The sequence below is a fragment of the Balaenoptera borealis genome, assembly GCF_965194805.1.
Source record: "Balaenoptera borealis genome assembly, chromosome: 20".
In the NCBI taxonomy this organism is placed as follows: Eukaryota; Metazoa; Chordata; class Mammalia; order Artiodactyla; family Balaenopteridae; genus Balaenoptera; species Balaenoptera borealis.
In genome coordinates, this window is record NC_138879.1 from 46025138 (window position 1) to 46045829 (window position 20692).

Consider the following 20692-nt stretch of genomic DNA (forward strand, 5'->3'; position numbering starts at 1 on the left):
TTTGTCTCTCTGTTACAGTGCTATTCAAATTTCTGGGTTTTCCTCTTAACTAGATCTCTCAAAGATAAACCCTGCTTTATATTTCTTTCCAAAGTACCAGTTCCTGGATGATTTGATAAGTTTCACTATATGGTTATTGGGTTTTTTTTTGTTTTTAATGTTCTTTAAAGGCAGTTTTGATGCTCCTTTTGACATGGTAGCTCATAAATGCTTTTTTCTCAAATAAATTATTGCCCAGATTTAATCTGTTAATTTTTACAATAGTTCTTTCTTTGTTTTTTTAGGCACGAGATGTGCGCACCAATGAAGTGGTGGCTATCAAGAAAATGTCTTATAGTGGAAAGCAGTCCACTGAGGTAGGTGAAATATTTATATTCTTCTTGACATGTTAGAAAAAGACATACTGTTTTTAATTGAGGGTAGCTGGGAATTTTTTCAAAAAAGTGTAGCATACCTAAAAGTATACGAATATTAAGAATATATCTCAGTGTATTTTCTTTCACAAACTGAGTGTACCCGTTTAACTTGTACCTAGAGCCATAAACAGCATATTACTGGCATTCCAAAAGCCCACCTGTCCCCCTGCTTTTAATTTTTTAACTGTGGTGTAATGTATTACTTTATCTTTATCATAGAAGGCTTATCAGTTTCTAAAAGAGTAAACTAGAATAAGATGCATTTAACAGTAAATTATATTGGATGTAATTTTTTTAATGATTCAGACATTAAGGGCTGATTTAAGCAAACTTTAATCAGCAGACAATATATATCTAGTCTGAAAAATTTTTTTAAATACAATTATTGATACTACACTGAGTATACTTTAGTTCACTAATATTGTGAGTAGTTTTTTTTAGTATATTTATTTTGTTTAATTGCATAAATTTATTTTATGAAATATAATCTACTGTTAAAAACTAGGATCTGTCAGTCTTTAATTTTTCAATGTAATTATTTTTAATTGTGGTAAAATACACATAACAAATTTACCATCATAACCATTTTCAAGTATGTACTTCAGTGGCTTTAAGGACATTCACATTGTTTTGCATCCATCACCACCATTCATCTCCAGGACTCTTTTCATCTTGAAAAACTGCAATTCTTTACCCATTAAACAATAACTCCCCACTCCCTCCTCCCCTCAGCCCTTGGATATCACTCCTCTATTTTCTGTCTTTATGAATTTGACTACTTTAAGTATCTCATGTAAGTGAAATCATGCAGTATTTGTCCTTTTGTGACTGGCTTATTTCACTTTACATAATGTCCTCAGAGTTCATCCATGTTGTGGTATGTGTCAGAATTTCCATCCTTCTTAAGGCTAATATTCCTCTCTGTGTGTGTGTGTGTGTGTGTGTGTGTGTGTAAAACACTACATTTTATTTATCCATCCATTCATCTGTCAGTGGATGCTTAGGTTCCTACTGTCTCTTGGTTATTGAGTCCTTAGTCTCAGTACTTTAGGTGTATGCCCAGAGTTGGAATTGCTGGATCAGTCTTTAACTTTTAAAGACTTTGGTTTTCTACTTTTTTGGAATCTCTTTATTTTATGATAAATCTTGTTTTTGTAACGATCATACTATGAATATGATAACACTGTTATGATTATATCACTGTTCCATCATTTTGATACCTAAAAAACTCAGTTTCTTACAGGATTACTCTCATTTATATTCTATTCTGTAGCACAACTTCAGAGCTGGCTTTCATAGGCAAACTTGTACTGTGTCTGTTCGATTAGTCACACCTAGAACAAAAAGTTTCATTTAGGGCATCATCTTTTCACAGCTAATATTAACGTCTTTCATGAAATTTTTTTACATTGAAAAATGCAGGGTTTTGTTTTGTTTTGAAAGTTTCAAATATCATTCAAACTTGAAATTTAAAGGCCATGAAACATTTTCTGAGTTTAACATCTTATATCTTATACATTTTATATAAAACACTGTGAACATATTTTGCTGTATTTTGTTGAGGGCTTGTGAAATAACATCGGTGATATGTGGATCTTACATTCTAGTACAAAACATTTTTTAAAGTTTCCTATTATGCCAGTTTCCCTGCTTTTAGAAATATGGCCCAAGTCAGTGGTAAAGGTTGAAAAAACTAAAACAAGAACAAAAAATAGATTCCTCATTCTCACCCCACAGCTGCTAAGCCTCTAGAGTCTCTGGGTGTAGACACGGTAACCAGTATTTTTAGAGTTCTCTGGTTGCTTCTTAAGAGTAACTATGTTTAGGACATGGCCTAAGTGTCTAAGGTTGTCATGGAGTAGCTTATGGCTGAAGGTTTATCTGTATTTCCTGGTAGGTGTCATTGAGGAATGCTCTTAGTAAAATATGTAGGGAAATGTTTTCATACTGTTTTTTTTTTTTCTGTGAACTTTCCCATATAATAACTAATTGTTCTCTAGCATTTTATTTTAGGAAGTGTGCACTTACGGGTTTAAATCTTCGTTTGAATTTAAAAAGCAAACAAAACCTTAACGTTTGGTAGAACACATAAGCCAAAAACACAATAGATGAACTTTATGGTATGTAATTATACATCAAAAAGCTGCAAATAAGAAGGGAAGATGAACTTTTGAAGAAAAATCACTAAATATGGTATATAGTTTTCATCGGCATGTTTGGTGTGTGGTTGTAAAATTTTAATAAGACTCATTGATGATAAGTTTTACCAAACTAAAATTTGTCCTACCATGAATGAAATAATTTTATAAATTATGTAATTGAGTTATAAACTATATGAACATAACTTTTTAATTTATTATTTTGATATTTACATATTACAAATGAAGTTTAATGTTCTCAATAACCCTTCTTAATCTGATTACTTTTTTTTCTTATATAACTTTCTCAGGAAAAGCAGCTGTTCATAATTTTTTCCTTCATTCGTTTTTTTTCTCCCCATAGAAATGGCAGGATATTATTAAGGAAGTCAAGTTTCTACAAAGAATAAAACATCCCAACAGTATAGAATACAAAGGCTGCTATTTACGTGAGCACACAGCATGGGTAGGTATATGCTTCCCCCTTGCTGTAATTTTAGTTGGTTTCTGTTTAGAGTTAATTATTTCAAGAATGTCTCAAAATGGTTGTGTAATCCCATGCAGAAACACCTTGAAATGTTAGTTCATTCTGAGAGGGAGAGCAGCTTTTCCTAGAACTCCTAGGCAGGAGAGGGAATGTATGTTTTGCGAGTTTACTGCAGAGATTTAGCTGACATTTATGTACATTTTTTGTACTCATTTTTTAAGGTAAATGGTGACTAGGGTTTGTTTTACTTCAAACACTCTTCTTGATCTCCTTGGTGAATTTATTTTATCTCAAGTAGAATCTTTTTAATAATATATTACATGGTACATGGTAAAACGTTCTCTGACATTTTTTAGTAGTATCATTCTTCAAATGGTTTATCAAACATTGTGAAAGCAATCCTGTTACTTGAGGATGAAATCTAGCCTATCTTTGACATAAACATATTGTAATCTATTTAACTACAAAGATCTTGGTGAAGTCCTGATGAGTCCTGGTGAAATTTGAACTGATTATGATTCCTTGGCTGAATAATACTAACGCTAGAGAATTGAGACACTTTGTTATAAGAAGTGGTGATTAATTTTGCCCCGTTGTTACCGCTGAGGTGACGCGGTAGTAATACCGTAGCATTGTGGGCATAACTGTATCTTTTAAGAGAGAGGCTAAATTTTCTTTAAATGGGAATGATCCCTTATTTTGCATAATTAATAAGTCACAGCTAATTATCATTTTAGTATCCTAAACCTAGATTTGTAATGTTTGGTGCATTTTTATCCAGTTTAATTTTGGTGGTGATGGCGGTACTCCTAAATACAAGGCTGTGGTTAAAGAAAAAACAGTGACATTGGGGAGATTACCTCTCTGTCTCTCATGTTTCTCCATTTGTAAAATAAGGATAGTAATAGGGCCTACCTCATAAGGTGGTTGTGAGGATTAAATTAGGTTTTTTTTTTAATATTTATTTATTTGGTGGCACTGGGTCTTAGTTTTGGCAGGTGGGCTCCTTAGTTGTGGCTCACGGGCTCCTCAGTTGTGGCTGGCAGGCTCCTTAGTTGTGGCATGTGAACTCTTAGCTGCTGCATGCATGTGGGATCTAGTTCCCTGACCAGGGATCGAACCCAGGCCCCCTGCATTGGGAGCGCGGAGTCCCAACCACTGCACCACCAGGGAAGTCCCTTAATTAGCTTTAATATATATATAATATCTGGCACATAGAAGGTGCTCTGTGTTTGCTTTAACTGTAACCTAAGCTTTGTATATATAGTTCCAAAGGACAGTTTTTTGCTTCCTAGCAATTACTAAAGTATTGCTTTAGTACTATAGATTAATAGTAACAGAATATGTATATTCCTTTATAATTTTAGTAGTAGTTATATATGAAATACACATCTTATACAAATGATTATATGTTGGTATTGTAAAAGATTAATGTATCATTAGCTTATCTTTACATATGCACTTAATAAATTACTAGATACATAAATACTCATTTTTTAAGGTAAATGGTGACTAGGGTTTGTTTTACTTCAAACTGTCTTCTTGATCTCCTTGATGAATTTATTTTATCTCAAGTAGAATCTTTTTAATGCTTATATAATTTTTCTTCCCATGTAGCTTGTAATGGAATATTGTTTAGGATCTGCTTCAGATTTACTAGAAGGTAGGTTTCCTTTAATCATTAAGAAAAAATAGTATTAGCAAAATAAAATGAGTATTCAATAAGAGGTTTCTTAAATAATGTACAAATTTCCCAGAAAGAATAAAAATCGTAACCTTTCTATATTCTCTGCATAGTATGCACTATCCTCATTAAATGTTACGTAATAGCATAAAAAAGGTGATTTTTCTCTCATTTTGACTTAAGTTTTTTTGGATTCTTTGTCATTCAACTTGATCTGTTCCTTCTGTTCAGAATGAAGATATTAGAATAAAGGGAGAACTTTTATTACTTTTGTTTTTGTAATCACCAAATAATTGCTTAATGTTGCTAACTTAGAGGAAAATTGGCTGTGGACTATATACTTTAACAGCTAGGCACAACTGTATACTAGTTGTAAAGTTCAATAGCATTATTTTATTATCTTTGGAAGGAAATCCCGTCTTGCTAAATGTTAGTTTTTAAAAATTGCCCTATATATTAGGTATGTATTTTTAAACAAAAATGTTCTTTATAATAAATATTTTCAAATAACTTTTTTATTTTAAGTTCACAAAAAGCCATTACAAGAAGTGGAAATAGCAGCGATTACACATGGTGCTCTCCAGGGATTAGCCTACTTACATTCTCATACCATGATCCATAGGTAAGCACTTTGAAAATTATTATATATTAACAAGCAAATGGCTTGTTACATTATTAACTTATTAACCCTGAAAGTTTTGTTGGTTATAGCCAAGTAAAACCATTTCTTATAAACTCAGGTTTTTTAGATTGTCCATGTTGAAAAGTACGTACTAGTACACTTGATCTCTTTGTTTAGGATAATTTTTATCTTTGTCTACACATGTTGCTGGATTTTCCGAAGTTCAGGCGTACCTCATTTTGTTATGCTTTGCTTTATTGCACTTCACAGATACCTCGTTTTTTACAAATTTAAGGTTTGTGGCAACCCTGTGTCAAGCAGGACTCTAGGTGCCGTTTTTCCAACAGCATTTGCTCACTTTGTGTTTCTGTCACATTTTGGTAATTCTCACAGTATTTCAAACTTTTTCATCATTTTATTCGTTATGGTGATCTGTGATCATTGATCTTTGATGTTACCATTATGATTGTTTTGCCATTTATTAGCAGTAAAATATTTTAAAATTAAGGTATGTACATTGTTTTTTTAGAGATAATGCTACTGCACACTTAGTAGCCTACAGTATAGTGTAAACATAACTTTTATATGCACTGAGAAACCAAAAGATTCATATGACTTGCTTTATTGTGTATTCTGTTTGTTAGGGTAGTCTGGAATCAAACCTGTAGTATCTCTTAGGTATGCCTGTATGTGCACTTTATAGATTTGTGCACATTTAATTGAAATTAATTGTAGAATCATTTAATTTGGGGAATAGAAAAGACATTAGGGATTATATAGTCTTCCTTTTTTCATTTTACCAGTGAAGAAACTGATGCCCCAATTTGTGACTAATTTCCCAAAGTTTACAAAGCCAGGTGCATTTAGACTAGAACTAAACCTAGATCTTCTGTCTTCCTGGTAACTGATAATGCCAGATTTATTCCATTGATTCCATGATATGGATAAATAAAAGATACTTAATACTTTTTACGCTCTGAGTATTAATCCTTGATGATCCTTGATAATGAATAGTAAGATTAAGCCATTCTATAATGCATTTTTAGCATTGGTATTGGTTTTACCTGTTTTAGAAGGAAATTAGCATTTTTTTATTATATGTGTGAATCAGGCAATACATGTTAAACTATATAGTAGAGTCAATTGTGAGTTAATATGATTTTTTCTTTTTTAAGATGAGGATTGTAAGGTCCAAGAGAAATTTACATACTAGTAAGTAAGTGAATAGAAGATTTAGAATTATAACCTAAGGTCTTCGCACCACACAGCTTGTGGGATCTTAGTTCCCTGACCAGGGATTGAACCCAGGCCCAAGGCAGTAAAAGCGCTGCCAGGGAATTCCCTAAAGTGCCTCTTCATTTTTAAAAAACAAATGGAAGGAAAACAGATTAATTTAGTGTTATGTCCATTACAATAGTAAGAATTGACAAGTGCTTGGGAACTTAGTTTTTCTGTTTTTGAAAGGTTAAGTGTATGTTATGGTGTCCGTTGGACATACAGTCCCATTTTATAAATATCCATAATTTTCTGGGATCATGGATATTACATTATCCATATGTTTGTTTTCATTTCATATCCTAAGGGTGGAAATGATATGAATAATCCTTTTTTAAAAATTGGGGGCATGAAATTCTTTTTTTTTTTTTTTTTTTTACATTAAGTAGGTTACTCAGAAATCTTAAAATTGTGAAGGAGTGGTCCGCTATTTAAATTTAATTTTTAAAACCATTATTTGTACCAATAAACAGGACCTCAAATGTAGACTATACACTTTAATTACCTGATTTTCTGTCTTGTTTTTACTGCTATTTTGCCTTCTCTTTTACAAAGTTGTTACTATATATGAATTCTGTATTTCTTGTATTCTAATTTGGATCTTAATTCTCATCCCAATTGAGAGATTATCCTAGGACTTAATTATTTTGATTTCTCCTTCTCTGTTTTACAAATTTTTATTTGATTTTTATCATTTTTTTACACAACCCAGTGAAGGAAAGAGAAGTAATTTTCTGTGTTCCTTAAACCCAGAGATATCAAAGCAGGAAATATCCTTCTGACAGAGCCAGGCCAGGTGAAACTTGCTGACTTTGGATCCGCTTCCATGGCATCTCCTGCCAATTCTTTTGTGGGAACGCCATATTGGTAAGAATAATCTTATCTGGATTTGATCTTCATAATTGATATTGTGTGTGGTTGTGTGTTTTTAAGATGTCTTTTTCCTGAAAATATAATGTTATTTTGGACATTTTAACTTTAAGCATTATAGTTAGTTTCAAATATAGATTGGGAGTGCTCCCCTTACGCCCCCCATTTTTAAAATTTGTCCCCCCTACATTTTCCTTCCTATGATTATCTGCATCATATATTGGGTGTGGGAGTGGAAACATTCAATAAAAATTCAAGTGGGGAAAAGATAGAAATGCTAAGTGGAAATGTGTGTGTTTTCTTTAGATTTATATTTACTATATATCATTGATCTTCAGACTAGGAGTACCTAAAGACTGGTAGTGGACTTGGAGTTCTCTGGGGTTTTTTGTTTTTATTTGTTATTATGGAGAATTTCAAATATACATAACACTAGACAAAAGTATAATGAACCCTACATATCATTCATTCAGCCCAGCAACTTTATCCCCATGGCTAGTCCTGCCCTATGCACTCACCTCTCCCTTTCTTCCTCTCCCCTCAGTTATTTTGAAACATTCTGGACATCATCTAATTTTATCCATAAATAATTCGTTATTCATGTCAGCAAGTTTGAAGGGAATAATTTTCCAGATCTTCAACTTTCAAATGTATTCTCTTTCTCTGTGTATGCTGAGAGCTGTGTCTTAGGCCCACTACATCATCTTTCTCACCTGCCTTTCAAATCTCCCTTCTCCTGCCTCATAAAAGAAAGGCTTCTAACCCACCCTGAATATTACAGTGATGCATTGCTCTGGGGTGTAAAAACCTCAAAGCAACACCAGAGGAACAATTTGAGAAGATGTAGCATCTGTCAGATATATTGAAGAGTCAGGACAAAACTCTTGGCAAGTCCTTGTACCTTTCCAGTCATCTCCCTTCCGTTCCTTTTACCGTTTGCTTTTTCTTTCTCCCCGGTTATCTTCCTTCTCTTCTCTTCTTCTAGTGTAGAATTCATAACTGACATGGTTGTTGTGGGGACACATTAACATGTTATTTGCATTGAATTCAGACTTTTTTCTGGTAGAAGGTGATTTTGATTTGACTGATATGACCATGAAGACTGATTTTGCTAACTAGATTATAGGGCAGTGTTTTTAATAAATTGAATGAACTAATTCTGCAACTCCAAGTTTTTAATATCTTTAAAGCACATACACAATATACATACATACACTATGCATTATATCCTTTGCAACTATTAAATTTATAAAATTTACATATCAACTCAAAAGTGTGCAAGGGATACATAGTTTTTATAAATTCATTGAAGGTAAATAAATGAATTAAAAATTTGAAGACCACTGCTCTAGATGACCAAAAATTTCTATGTAAAACCCTAGTTTAGATAGAGTCCCCCCAGTAAAAAAGGGTTCTGTGAGTGAATAATATTTCTCAGTGCTTCCCCTCTTTAGATATTAATGATGAATATTAGATATTAAAAAGGCCCTCGAAAGTTCTGCAATAAAAAAACAGATTACTTGTTTAACTTTTCTTAACTTGATAATTTCTCAAACTTCCTTCAGCATCTTAAAGAACACATTGACAATTGAAAGTTTATAATAAAGTAAACATATTGGTTAATTTGTATATAGTGTATTTGGAGCACAGGAACTAGGTTCATATTTATATGTCTTTACACAAATGCACGTGTGCACACACACAGGGATACCTGGTAATAATCTTATTGAAGCAGTCAGCAACTGTTCTAAGTACCTATCTGTGCTTAATACCAAATACATATGAAGTATAAGGTAAAGTATCATCAAGAACCACAGACTCTAGTTGAAGACATGAATTAGTGTTTCATTTTTTGTAGGCTTTTTTGGGGGGGTTTTGTTTTGTTTTTTGTGTTTTTTTGGCTGTGCTGAGTGGCATGTGGGATCTCCCCAACCAGGGATCAAACCTGCCACCCCCCCTGCAATGAATGGAAGCGTGGAGTCTTAACCACTGGACTGCCAGGGAAGTCCTGCATTTCATTTTATTACCAAGACACCTGTTGTTGGTTGGTTATAAAGTTGATAATTTTGTGATTGTTTTAGCTGTGAGCTGCCCTAGCCACTTTTGTCATGGGACACTATTCTAATTTGAAAGAAAGACTGACAAGCTATGGTTATTCAGCGTTGGATATTGTGATAGGTACTTTCTGAAATAAATGGAGTGAGTTTGTCATTTCAAGGGAAACAACTGATGGTATTCAATGCCATTGGTAAAATTCCATCTTTCAAGCAAAAATTAGATGGGATCCTGAGACCAAAATGTTTGAGAATCACTGGCCTAAAAGGCTATACAGTATTAGAATTTGCAGACTTGAACAGATGCAGAATACAGTCCTGCTCTAGGGCATCCTTCCTTTAGGATGCTGTTACATGATCATGACACATGGTGAGAATGAGTCACACTATATATGCAAAGGTAAATATTTACCTCACAACCTGTAATACATTTATTTCATATTATAAAAATTCTTAATGTCCAGATATATTGCCTGGAATTCACACCAGGTGTTCTCCATATAGATAGTCATTACATTTTAAAAGAATAGCATACTTTTTTCTAACTTTAATTTAAATGACATTTTATTTTTTAGGATGGCCCCAGAAGTAATTTTAGCCATGGATGAAGGACAGTATGATGGAAAAGTAGATGTATGGTCTCTTGGTATAACGTGTATTGAACTAGGTAAGCATGTTCTTTATTACTATGTAGTAAATTTTGATCAAAGTTTTACCTCAATTTCTATACCAAATTACAGCTTTTTATTTTTTATGTTGGTTACTAAGGGGAGCAGTATGTTTATTACATAATTTTCATTTTGGTTATCTGGTAATTTTTATATATATTAGCTTAGGTATGTTGTATTTGCTCTGTTAAATTAGGTCTAAAATAATTTCCACTATAGTATTAATTAAGTTTGAGGTATCTATGTCTTATTATTAATGAGTATTTGTTAAACACTTGGAATATATATGTGATTACTAGATTTACCATCTATAGATGGTCTCTAAAGCATTTATGAGTTACTTACCTTTACCTAGGATACTTATTACTTTGCGTTAGATTTGAGAATTAGCTGTCAGGCTGCATGCATACTGTAGTAGTTTGATTTTATGCACACATTTTATTCTGTTGCCCATAAATGGAACTATGCTTAAAGCAGCGGACCACCATAACTTTACTAACATTCCCAATGTAAGTGAGCCAGGTGGGTAATTGAACTGTCACTGTAACTGAAGATGATGGCCATCTTCTTGCTCTTGATTCCCCAGGCTTCCCCCCACAAGCCCAATATCCTTTTCTTTTTTTCCTTCTTATAAGAACATTCCATTAAACTTTATTTAAAAATAAGAGTATTTAATTGAACCATTCTAGGAGTGACCAAGGATTGAAAACAACACATTAAAGTAAAAATCCATGTGTAATTTTGACAAATCATATTTATTTTAAAGTTTGATAACAGCAGTAAACAGAGATTTGGCGATTACCATAATGCCATTCTCCTCTGATCTCTTCATCTCAGTTTGAGGTTTGCAAAATGTTTCTTCCATTTGAAAGTATCCTTAAGTGTCTTAAATTCTTTTTCTCTTGATTCTTCTTCCTACTGGTAGATCCTAATTACTTCCTTAAGAAACCTGGGTTTAAATGTAAAAAAGCTGGTTAATATATTCTGCCCATGGGTTATTTTTACACTCTTATGCTGGCTGATGCATATATGTGCGCCTTGGTGATAGCGAAATTGCATTAATGGTCCTGTTAGATATCAATGATATATTTTAATGTTTATCTGATTAGAAAGTATTCATTGGCTAATTGTACTGCTCAGAAAGAAATCTCTCTAAACTCTGCAGTTTCTGTGAAATGGTCTCTTTTTTCCAGACTTTTCTAGCTTCTTTTTATTATAGTTCATAAGATAGAATTACTTCACAGTGAGAGTTTTTATGCTTATAATAAAGCAACTTCAGAAGATGTGACTGCCTTTGGATAATTTCAAATGAGTGAGATGTCTTAAAGAAATTCTTAGCGTTTTAGGCATACATTAGGCATCTTCAACTTTTATAAATAGTTTTTCATAATCACTTTTAAAATTTTTACTTACAAATGTTTCGAATTATGAAGTTGTTCTAAGTTCAGGAACTATATTTTAAGCCTGCTTTGGGTTCCAAGGGAAAGGTCTAGAGGAGCACAAACAAATAAAACTGTCTGCATTGGTAGAAATGTTCTGTGTCTGCATGCCTTTTGAGCACTTGAAATGTGGCTAATGTAACTGAGGAACTGACCTTAAAATTGTATTTTTCTTTTTTTTTTTCTTTTAATATTTATTTATTTATTTGGTTGTGCTGGGTCTTAGTTGTGGCATGCAGGATCCTTGTTTCCGCGTGCGGGATCTTCGTTGCGGCACGCAGAATCTTTAGTTGTGGCATGCGGTATCTTTAGTTGTGGCATGCGGTATCTTTAGTTGTGGCATGCAGTATCTCAGTTCTGGCATGCGGAAACTAGTTTCCTGACCAGGGATCAAACACTGGCCCCCTGCATTGGGAGCACTGAGTCTTAACCACTGGACCACCAGGGAAGTCCCTTAAAATTGTATGTCATTTAAATAAGTTTACATATAAATAGACACATGTGGCTAGGGGGTACCCTGTTAGACAGTACAGGTCTATAGGCATGCAAATTAGATTTGTAGTCTTGGGAACTAAATCTGTTACATGCTTTTACTTTAAAATAGTTAAAGATAGTGAATTAAAGCAAACTATTTTCTCGTAGCTTGGTTATGTCTTATGACCAAGAAATCTTAAAGTGAAGGATTTTTCATAGGTGAGTTTATCTGTTTGATTACAGTTAATCTGATGGAAAAGATCCCTAGTTTGTTGTTTTCAGGAATGATTGTACAGTCGTGTCTATAAAAATAAATTTACCACTTTTTTCTGATTATAAAAGTATATATTGAGGATGTAAAATTTCAGAACTTTAAAAGGAGTAAAAGGAAAATAAATCAAAATAAATATAACTACAGTAATTTGTTAATGGATACACAGGATAGAAAGATGTAAATTGTGACATCAGAAACATAAATCAGTGGCGCACCTTGCAGCTATGGTGGCAGTGCGGTGGTGCTGTCCAGTCAGCCGCTGGTGGTGGTGGCGACTTCCTCTCAGGAAGTCCGGTCTCCGCCTCCTGCTCCCACCACGCTTGCTCAGTGGCGACAGAGGCAGCGGTTGTCCCTGCCTCTCTGCCTCCTCCACCTCGGCCTATCCACCAGCTGGCGTTGGCGGGGAGGGGGACGGTAGTTGTAGACGGCCACCCCTGCCTCAGAGAAGATACCACATTGAGTGAGCAAAGAATGAACTTTTTACAGATACCTTTTGTAAAAGACTTGTAAGGAATAGTGCCATAATTTGAATCACAATGGATTTCACATTATGAGGTGAATGGGAGTGAAGTATTGGACAAAAATAGATTTTTTAATCTCTGCATCATGGTTTTTAGCTCCTCAGTTGTTGCACAGTCTCACTGTTTGGGGAAAGTTCATGCTAAAAAACTGAAGCAATTAATGGGTGAATATGATCAAATTTCTCCACCAAGTTCTCAACCTGATAAGCAGAATCCCTTGTCAACCTAATGAAGGATTCAAAGAAGACATCTGACTCTTTCCAAGATGAACTTGAAGATTATATCAAAGTGCAGAAAACCAGAGGCTTAGAGCCAAAAACTTGTTTCAGAAAGATGAGAGAGGATTTTTTGGAAACCTGTGGATACAAAGAAGAGGTTGATTCTAGACCCAGGTGTAGAATGTTTGATCAAAGACTCCCTTATGAACCCGTCCAGACCTACTGAAGACCATGCAATATTTCACAAGCAGTGGAGAAGCAGTTACCTCAGTGACTACCAGCTCATGACAGCAGGCTGAGACTGGACTCCCTGAACTACTGTCAATTCACCAGGGACTGTTTCTCAGGAAAACCAGTATCCCTGAACTTCAGTCAACAAGAGTAAAACTGTAGCTCATACAGTGTAAAATCTGGAGTTTACAGACACCTCTCCTCAGAAAACGGTACCAGTGCCCATCAAGCTAGTTATAAACAGATACATCAGAAGAGAAAAAGACACCCAGAGGAAGGCTGGGAAAAACCAGAGGAGGAGTGGCCCAAGCATAAGAGGAAGAAAGCTTATGAGGAAATAGATTTAGACAAACACAAGAGCATCCAAAGAAACAAAACAGAGGTGGAAACAGTCAGAGTCAGTACAGAAAAGCTTAAGAACCGAAAGGAGAAAAAAAGCTGAGGTGTAGCCTCTAAGAAAGAGGAACATAAGTGTAGAAAAGAGAAAAAGGAACAAGGGAAAGAAAGGACAGAAGAGGAGATGCTTTGGGACCAGTCTGTCCTTGGATTTTGAAGCTCTTGCATTGGTTCTCCTGAGGTTAAACTGAAAAAATAGTTAAGGAGCTTGGTTTTATGATGTCCATGTTCATATCGCTCTTTTCATGTGAACAGGTACAAAGGCTAAGTGAACAGAAGACATTTAGTGTGCTTGCTCTCCAAAATGGAAATTACTTTTCCTCTCTTCTAAAATTATTACTACATTTTTCTTATACATAATGTAATTTCCCTTAATGAGGGTGGCTCTGCTTTTATTCGTCAAATTGCTGTGATGGTGGAAGTATTTTTCCCTTGGGAGGTCATTTATTTTAAATTGGAGGATTAATAGGCTTTATAGAATCTGTTTCTTGATTGGGTGTTAGTTTGGGGTGGGTGTTTTTATATTCATTAGTTTTCTCTGTGAAGCAGTTTAGATTGATTCTTTTTTTCCCTTCATTAGATCTAACTTGCAGTATATTTTCTAGATTGGAAAGTGGAAAATGACATACATTATAATAAGCTTAAGTTACATACAGTTTTAAACATTTCAAAAAGTCTTGATACAAAATCAGTTTATATTCTGGAAATGTTTATGATAAAGTTCTAATTTCTACCAAAAAAACCCATAAATCAAAACCAACAAATGAAAGATAAAACATGGGGGTGGGGAGTAAAAATGTAGAGCTTTTTTTAAACTTAAGTTGTTATCAACTTAAAATAGACTATTATAAATATGTTGTTTTATATATTTTGTAAGCTTCGTATCAATCACAAAGCAAAACCTATAGTAGATACACAAAAGATATAGAGAAAGGAATCCAAACGTAACACTAAAGATAGTCATCAATTCACAAAGTAAGAGAGTGAGAGAAGAAGAAAGGAACAAAGGAATTACAAAACAGCCAGAAACCTATTAACAAAATGGCAATGAGTACATATATTTATCAATAATTACTTTAATTGTAAGTGAACTGAATTCTCCAATCAAAAGAAATGGGATGACTAAATGGATAAAAAAACAAAACCCATCTGTATGTTGCCTACAAGAGAGTCACTTCAGATATAAGGACACATAGAGACTGAAAGGAATGGAAAAAGATATTCCATATAAATGGAAACCAAAAGAAAGCTAGGGTAGCTATAGTTTTATCAGACAAAATAGACTTTAAAACAAAGACTGTAATAAAAGACAAAGAAGGGCATTACATAATGATTAAAGAAGTCAGTTCAGCAAGAGGATATACCTTTTGTAAATATTTATGCACCCAACATAAGATCACCTAAATATATAAAACAATATAAACAGACCTAAAGGGAGAAATCAACAGCAATACAATTATAGTAGGGGACTTTAATACCCCGTGTTCATCAGTGACTAGATCACAGACAAAAAGTCAATATGCAACATTGGCCTTAAATGACACATTAAACCAAATGGACTTAACAGACACACACAGAACATTTCATCTCAAAGCAACAGAATACACATATTTCTTAAGTGCACAGGGAATGTTCTCCAGGATAGATCTTCTGTTAGGCCACAAAACAAGTCTTAATAAATTTAAGAAGATTAAAATCACATCAAACTTCTTTCCCAACCACAATCGTATGAAACTTGAAATAAGAAGAAAACTGGAACATTCACAGATATATGGAGATTAAACAAAACAGTAGTGAACACTCAATGGGTCAAAGAAAAAATCAAAAAATATCTCAAGACAAATGAAAATACCTGGGACTTCCCTGGTGGTCCAGTGGTAAAGAATCCACTTTCCAATGCAGGGGACGTGGGTAAGATCCCTGAGCAGGAAGATCCCACATGCTGCGGAGCAACTAAGCCCATGCGCCACAACTACTGAGCCTGTGTTCTAGAGCCCGTGAGCCACAACTACTGAGCCCGCCTGCCACAACTGCTGAAGCCCGTGCGCCTAGAGCCTGTGCTCCGCAACAAGAGAAGCCACCGCAGTGAGAAGCCCGCACACCACAATGAAGAGTAGCCCCCGCTCGCCGCAACTAGAGAGAAAAGCCCACACGCAGCAATGAAGACCCAACGCAGCCAAAAAATTTAAAAAAAAAAAATTTTTTTTTTAAATTATTAAAATCACATCAAACTTCCTTTCCAACCACAGTCGTTTGAAACTTGAAATCAATTATAAGGAGAAAACTGGAATATTCACAGATACATGGAGAGTAAACAAGATGGTACTGAGCACTCAGTGGGTCAAAGAAGAAATCAAAAAATATCTCGACAAATGAAAATAGAAATACAACATACTAAAACATATGGGATGCAGCAGGGACTTCCCTGGTGGTCCAGTGGTGAAGAACCCTCCTTCCAGTTGCAGGGGATGCCAGTTTGATCCCTGGTCAGGGAACTAAGATTCCACATGCCTCAGGGCAACTAAGCCCTCACACCACAACTACTGAGCTCACGTGCCTCAATGAAAGAGCCCGTGTGCTGCAAACTACAGAGCCCACACGCTCTGGAGCCCACGCACCACAACTAGAGAGAGAAAACCCGCACGCCACAACTAGAGAGAAGCCCGCACACCGCCGCAACTAGAGAGATGCCCGTGCGCTGCAACGAAGATCCCACATGCTGCAACTAAGACCTGATGCAGCCCCCCCAAAAAAACTAAGGGACAATGGAAAATCAAAGTAATAAATGGGATTTCAAAAAAAAAAACCAAACAAACATGGGATGCAGCAAAAGCAGTTCTAGTTAGCTAATGAGAACCTGCTGTATAGCATAAGGAACTCTACTCAATAATCTGCAATGGCCTATATGGGAAAAGAATCTAAAAAAAAAAAAACGAGAGAGAGTGGATATAGGTATATGTATAACAAATTCACTTTGCTCTACACTTCAAACTAACACAACATTGTAAATCAACTATACTCCAATAAAAATTTTTTTGAATGATAAAAAAAAGGCAGTTCTAAGAGGGAAGCTCATAGTGATAAATGCCTACTTTAAGAAACAAGAACAATCTCAAATAAACAACCTAACTTTACACCTCAAGGAATTAGTAAAAGAACAAGCTAAGCCCTAAGTTAGTAGAAGGAAGGAAATAAAGATTAGAGCAGAAATAAGTGAAATAGAGACTAAAAAGACAATAGAAAAGAACAGTGAAACTAAGAGCTGTGTTTTTTAAAAAGATAAACAAAATAGACAAATCTTTAGATAGACTTTTCATAAAAGAAAGAGAACTCAAATAAAATAAGAGATGAAGGAGACATTATCTCTGATAACACAGAAATACTAAAGAATCACAAGAAACTACTATGAACAGTAGTTATACATCAACAAATTGAGCAACCTAACAGAAATGGATAAATTCCTGGAAATATACAACGTACCAAGACTGAATCATGAAGAAACAGAAAATCTAAACAGACTGATTACTAGTAAGGAGATTGAATCAGTAACCAAAAACCTCCCAACAAACAGAAGTCCAGGACCCAATGGCTTCACTGGTGAATTCTACCAAACATTTAAAGAAGAATTAATACCAGTCATTCTCAAAATCTTCCAAAAAACAGAAGAGGAGGAAACACTACCAAACTTATTTTACAAGGTCAGCATTACCCTGATACCAAAACCAGACAAGGACACTATAAGAAAAGAAAATTACAGGCCAATATTCCTGATGAACATAGATGCAAAAATCCTCAACAAAGTAGTAGCAAACAGTTTTCAACAATACAGTAAAAGGATCATACACCATGATCAAGTGGTATTTATTCCAAGGATGCAAGGATGGTTCAAAATGCACAAATCAATCAGTGTGGTACATCACATTAACAAAATGAAGGATAAAAATCATATGATGATCTCAGTGGATGCAGAAAAAGCTTTTGATGGAATTCAGCATCCATTTATGATAAAAATTCTCAACAAAGTGGGTATAGAGGGAACATACCTCAACATAATAAAGACCATATATGGCAAGCTCAAAGCTAACATCATACTCAACAGCGAAAAGCTAAGATATTTTCCTCTGAGATCGGGAACAAGAAAAGGATGCCCACTCTTGCCACTTTTATTCAACATAGTATTGGAAATCCAGATAGGCAAGAAGAAGAAATAAAAGACATCCAAATCAGAAAGGAAGAAGTAAAACTGTCACTATTTGAAGATGACATGGTATTATATACAGAAAACCCTGAAGATTCCACCAGCAAACTGTTAGAACTAATAAACAAGTTCAGTGAAGTTGCAGGGTACAAAATCAGTATACAAAAATCAGTTGTATTTCTGTACACTAATAACAAACTATAAGAAAGAGAAATTAAGAGAACAACCCCATTTACAATCATATCAAAAAGAATAAAATACCTAAGAATAAATTTAACTGAGAAGGTTAAAGACCTGTAAACTGAAAACTATAAGACTTTGATGAGAGAAATTGAAAAGGACACAAATAAATGGGAAGATATTTCGTGCTCATGGATTAGAAGAATGAATATTGTTAAAATGTCCATATTATCCAATGCAATCTACAGATTCGGTGCCATCTCCATCAAAATTCCAATGACGTTTTTCACAGAAATAAAACGAACAGTCCTAAGCTTTGTATGGAACCACAGAAGACCCTGAATAGCAAAAGCAATCTTGGGAAAGAAGAAGAAAGCTGGAGGCATCATACTTCTGTTTTGAACTATATTAGAAAACTTTGGTAATCAAAACAGTATGATATTGGCATAAGACAAACACATAGATGAATGGAACAGGATAGAGAGCCCAGAAATAAACCCATGCATATATGGTTAATTAATTTACAGCAACAAGTCAAGTATAGACTATGGGGAAAGGACAGTCTCTTCAGTAAATGGTGTTGGGAAAACTGGAATACCACATGCAAAGAGTGAAAATGGACCAGTATCAGGAATTCCCTGGTGGGTCCAGTGGTTAGGACTCAGCACTTTCACTGCCATGGCACGGGTTCAATTTCCTGGTCGGGGAAGTAAGATCCTGCAAGCCGCATGGCATGGCCAAAAAAAGAAAAGAAAAGAAAATGGACCACTGTCTTATATCATACACAAAAATCAGCTGGTTACATACAGGGGAAATTTATCAAATAAGAAAATATATTAAAGATAATGAGAGTGAGGTTTTTCATTGTCAGAGAGGGGTATTACAAATCATGGAAAGAGGATAAGCTGGAATAAATACTGTGGTATTGGATTGGATTTGTGATATTATGGTGAACTCAGTTTTCAATAAACAAATATAGATGTTTAATGTGCATGTATGTGTTCCCTAACTCTATCCACTGAGAGGATCTAAGAACAGTGACACCTCAGTAGCAGTGAGTACATCTATTGCCATAGTTCCTTGGAGTAGGGAAAGTACAAGATGCTCCTGGAACATCTTAGTGTGCCAGAAAGCAAGGAAGGATCAAGGAGTGATGGGGCCATGTGAAAAAAATAGAAGCCATCATAAAAAGGTTCTTACTGCTCAAATGTGAGGCAGTTTGAACATCAAAATAAATGATAATAGCACGTTATAACTTATTAAATAAATAGAAATCTGCAAGTCCATACAATAAATTAAAGAATAAAATGAAAGTTTTATGAAAAACAGGATATTTATATAAGTACCTTCTCACAAAATACTTATTAATTACAAAGACAAAAAGAGAAACTACTGTGAAGAAGCCTGGTAGACACCACCGTAAGTGATCGAAGTGAACACCATCAATAATGGAACCATTTGTAATCATACATCATCTCATAGAATAAATTAGAAAAATATAACATTTACTTCTGTGATATTCCTGCCAAAGTTGTATAACCCAAATTTAATTATTAGGACCAACCCAAATTGAGGGATATTCAAGAGTCTTTTATACTTCAAAATTATCAAGGTCATGACTTCAACTCACCTTAAGAGACTGGAAAAAGAAGAGGAAATTCAACCCAAAATAAGCAGAAGAAAGAGAATAAAATATCAAAGCAGAAATCAGTTAAATAGAAAGCAGAGAAGCAGTAGACAAAATCAATGAAACCAAAAACTAGTTCTTTGAGAAAATTAATAAAATTGATAAACCGCTAGCCAAATTGATCAGGAAAAGAAGAGAGAAGACACAATATCAGGAATAAGAGGTGACATCACTACAGATTTTACAGGTATTAAAAAAATTATAGGGACTTCCCTGGTGGTCCAGTGGTAAAGAATCCGCCTTCCAGTGCAGGGGATGCGTGTTCGATGATCCCACATGCCGTGGGGGCAACTAAAACCCATGCGCGACAACTACTGAGCTCACACACCTCAATGAGAGAGGCCGCGTGCCACCAACTGCAGAGCCCCCGCACACCACAACTAGAGAGAGAAAACCCAAATGCCACAACTAGAGAGAAGCCTGCACACCACAACAAAGAGCCCGTGCCGCAATGAAAGATCCCTCACGCTTTAACGAAGACCCCCGCCCCCGTGACGCAACTAAGACCCAACGCAGCCAAAAAATAAAGAAAAGAAAGGAGGGAGGGAGGAAGGGAGGGAAGGAGGAAGGAAAGAAGGAATGAATGAATGAATGAATGAATGAATTATAAGGAAATACTATGAACAACTTTGTTAATAAATTTAACAAGTTAGATAAAATAGTTTCCTTGAAGGATGCAAATGACCAAAGGACACTTTTGCTACAGAGGACATTATTTGGACACTTGATTGAAACTTGAATGGGGTTTGAGGATTTAGATGATAGTCATGTATTAGTATTAATGGTCAGTTTAATGGATGTGTTATGGTTTTTTAGTATTATGAGAATATGTTTCAGGAAATATACACTAAAGTATTTAG

At 34.8% G+C, this 20692-nt stretch overlaps 1 protein-coding gene and 1 pseudogene across 6 annotated transcripts in view; both read left to right on the top strand.

Moving 5' to 3' along the window:
- The window catches only part of TAOK1 (TAO kinase 1), a 166630-nt gene that overhangs the window by 91729 nt on the left and 54209 nt on the right, over nt 1–20692 (top strand). For 4 of the 5 annotated variants that reach the window (XM_082372702.1, XM_082372700.1, XM_082372699.1 and 1 more), the window contains 6 exons: nt 285–356; nt 2919–3020; nt 4659–4704; nt 5251–5347; nt 7376–7489; nt 10122–10213. In XM_082372702.1, the coding sequence (XP_082228828.1) occupies nt 285–356; nt 2919–3020; nt 4659–4704; nt 5251–5347; nt 7376–7489; nt 10122–10213 (523 nt within the window). Of the gene's footprint in view, nt 1–284; nt 357–2918; nt 3021–4658; nt 4705–5250; nt 5348–7375; nt 7490–10121; nt 10214–20692 lie in introns of those variants that run through there. The other variant, XM_082372703.1, reaches the window with a different exon arrangement.
- On the top strand, nt 10221–20343 carry LOC309618652 (lysine-rich coiled-coil protein 1 pseudogene; annotated as a pseudogene). Its single transcript has one exon. The product of its transcript is annotated as a lysine-rich coiled-coil protein 1 pseudogene (transcript).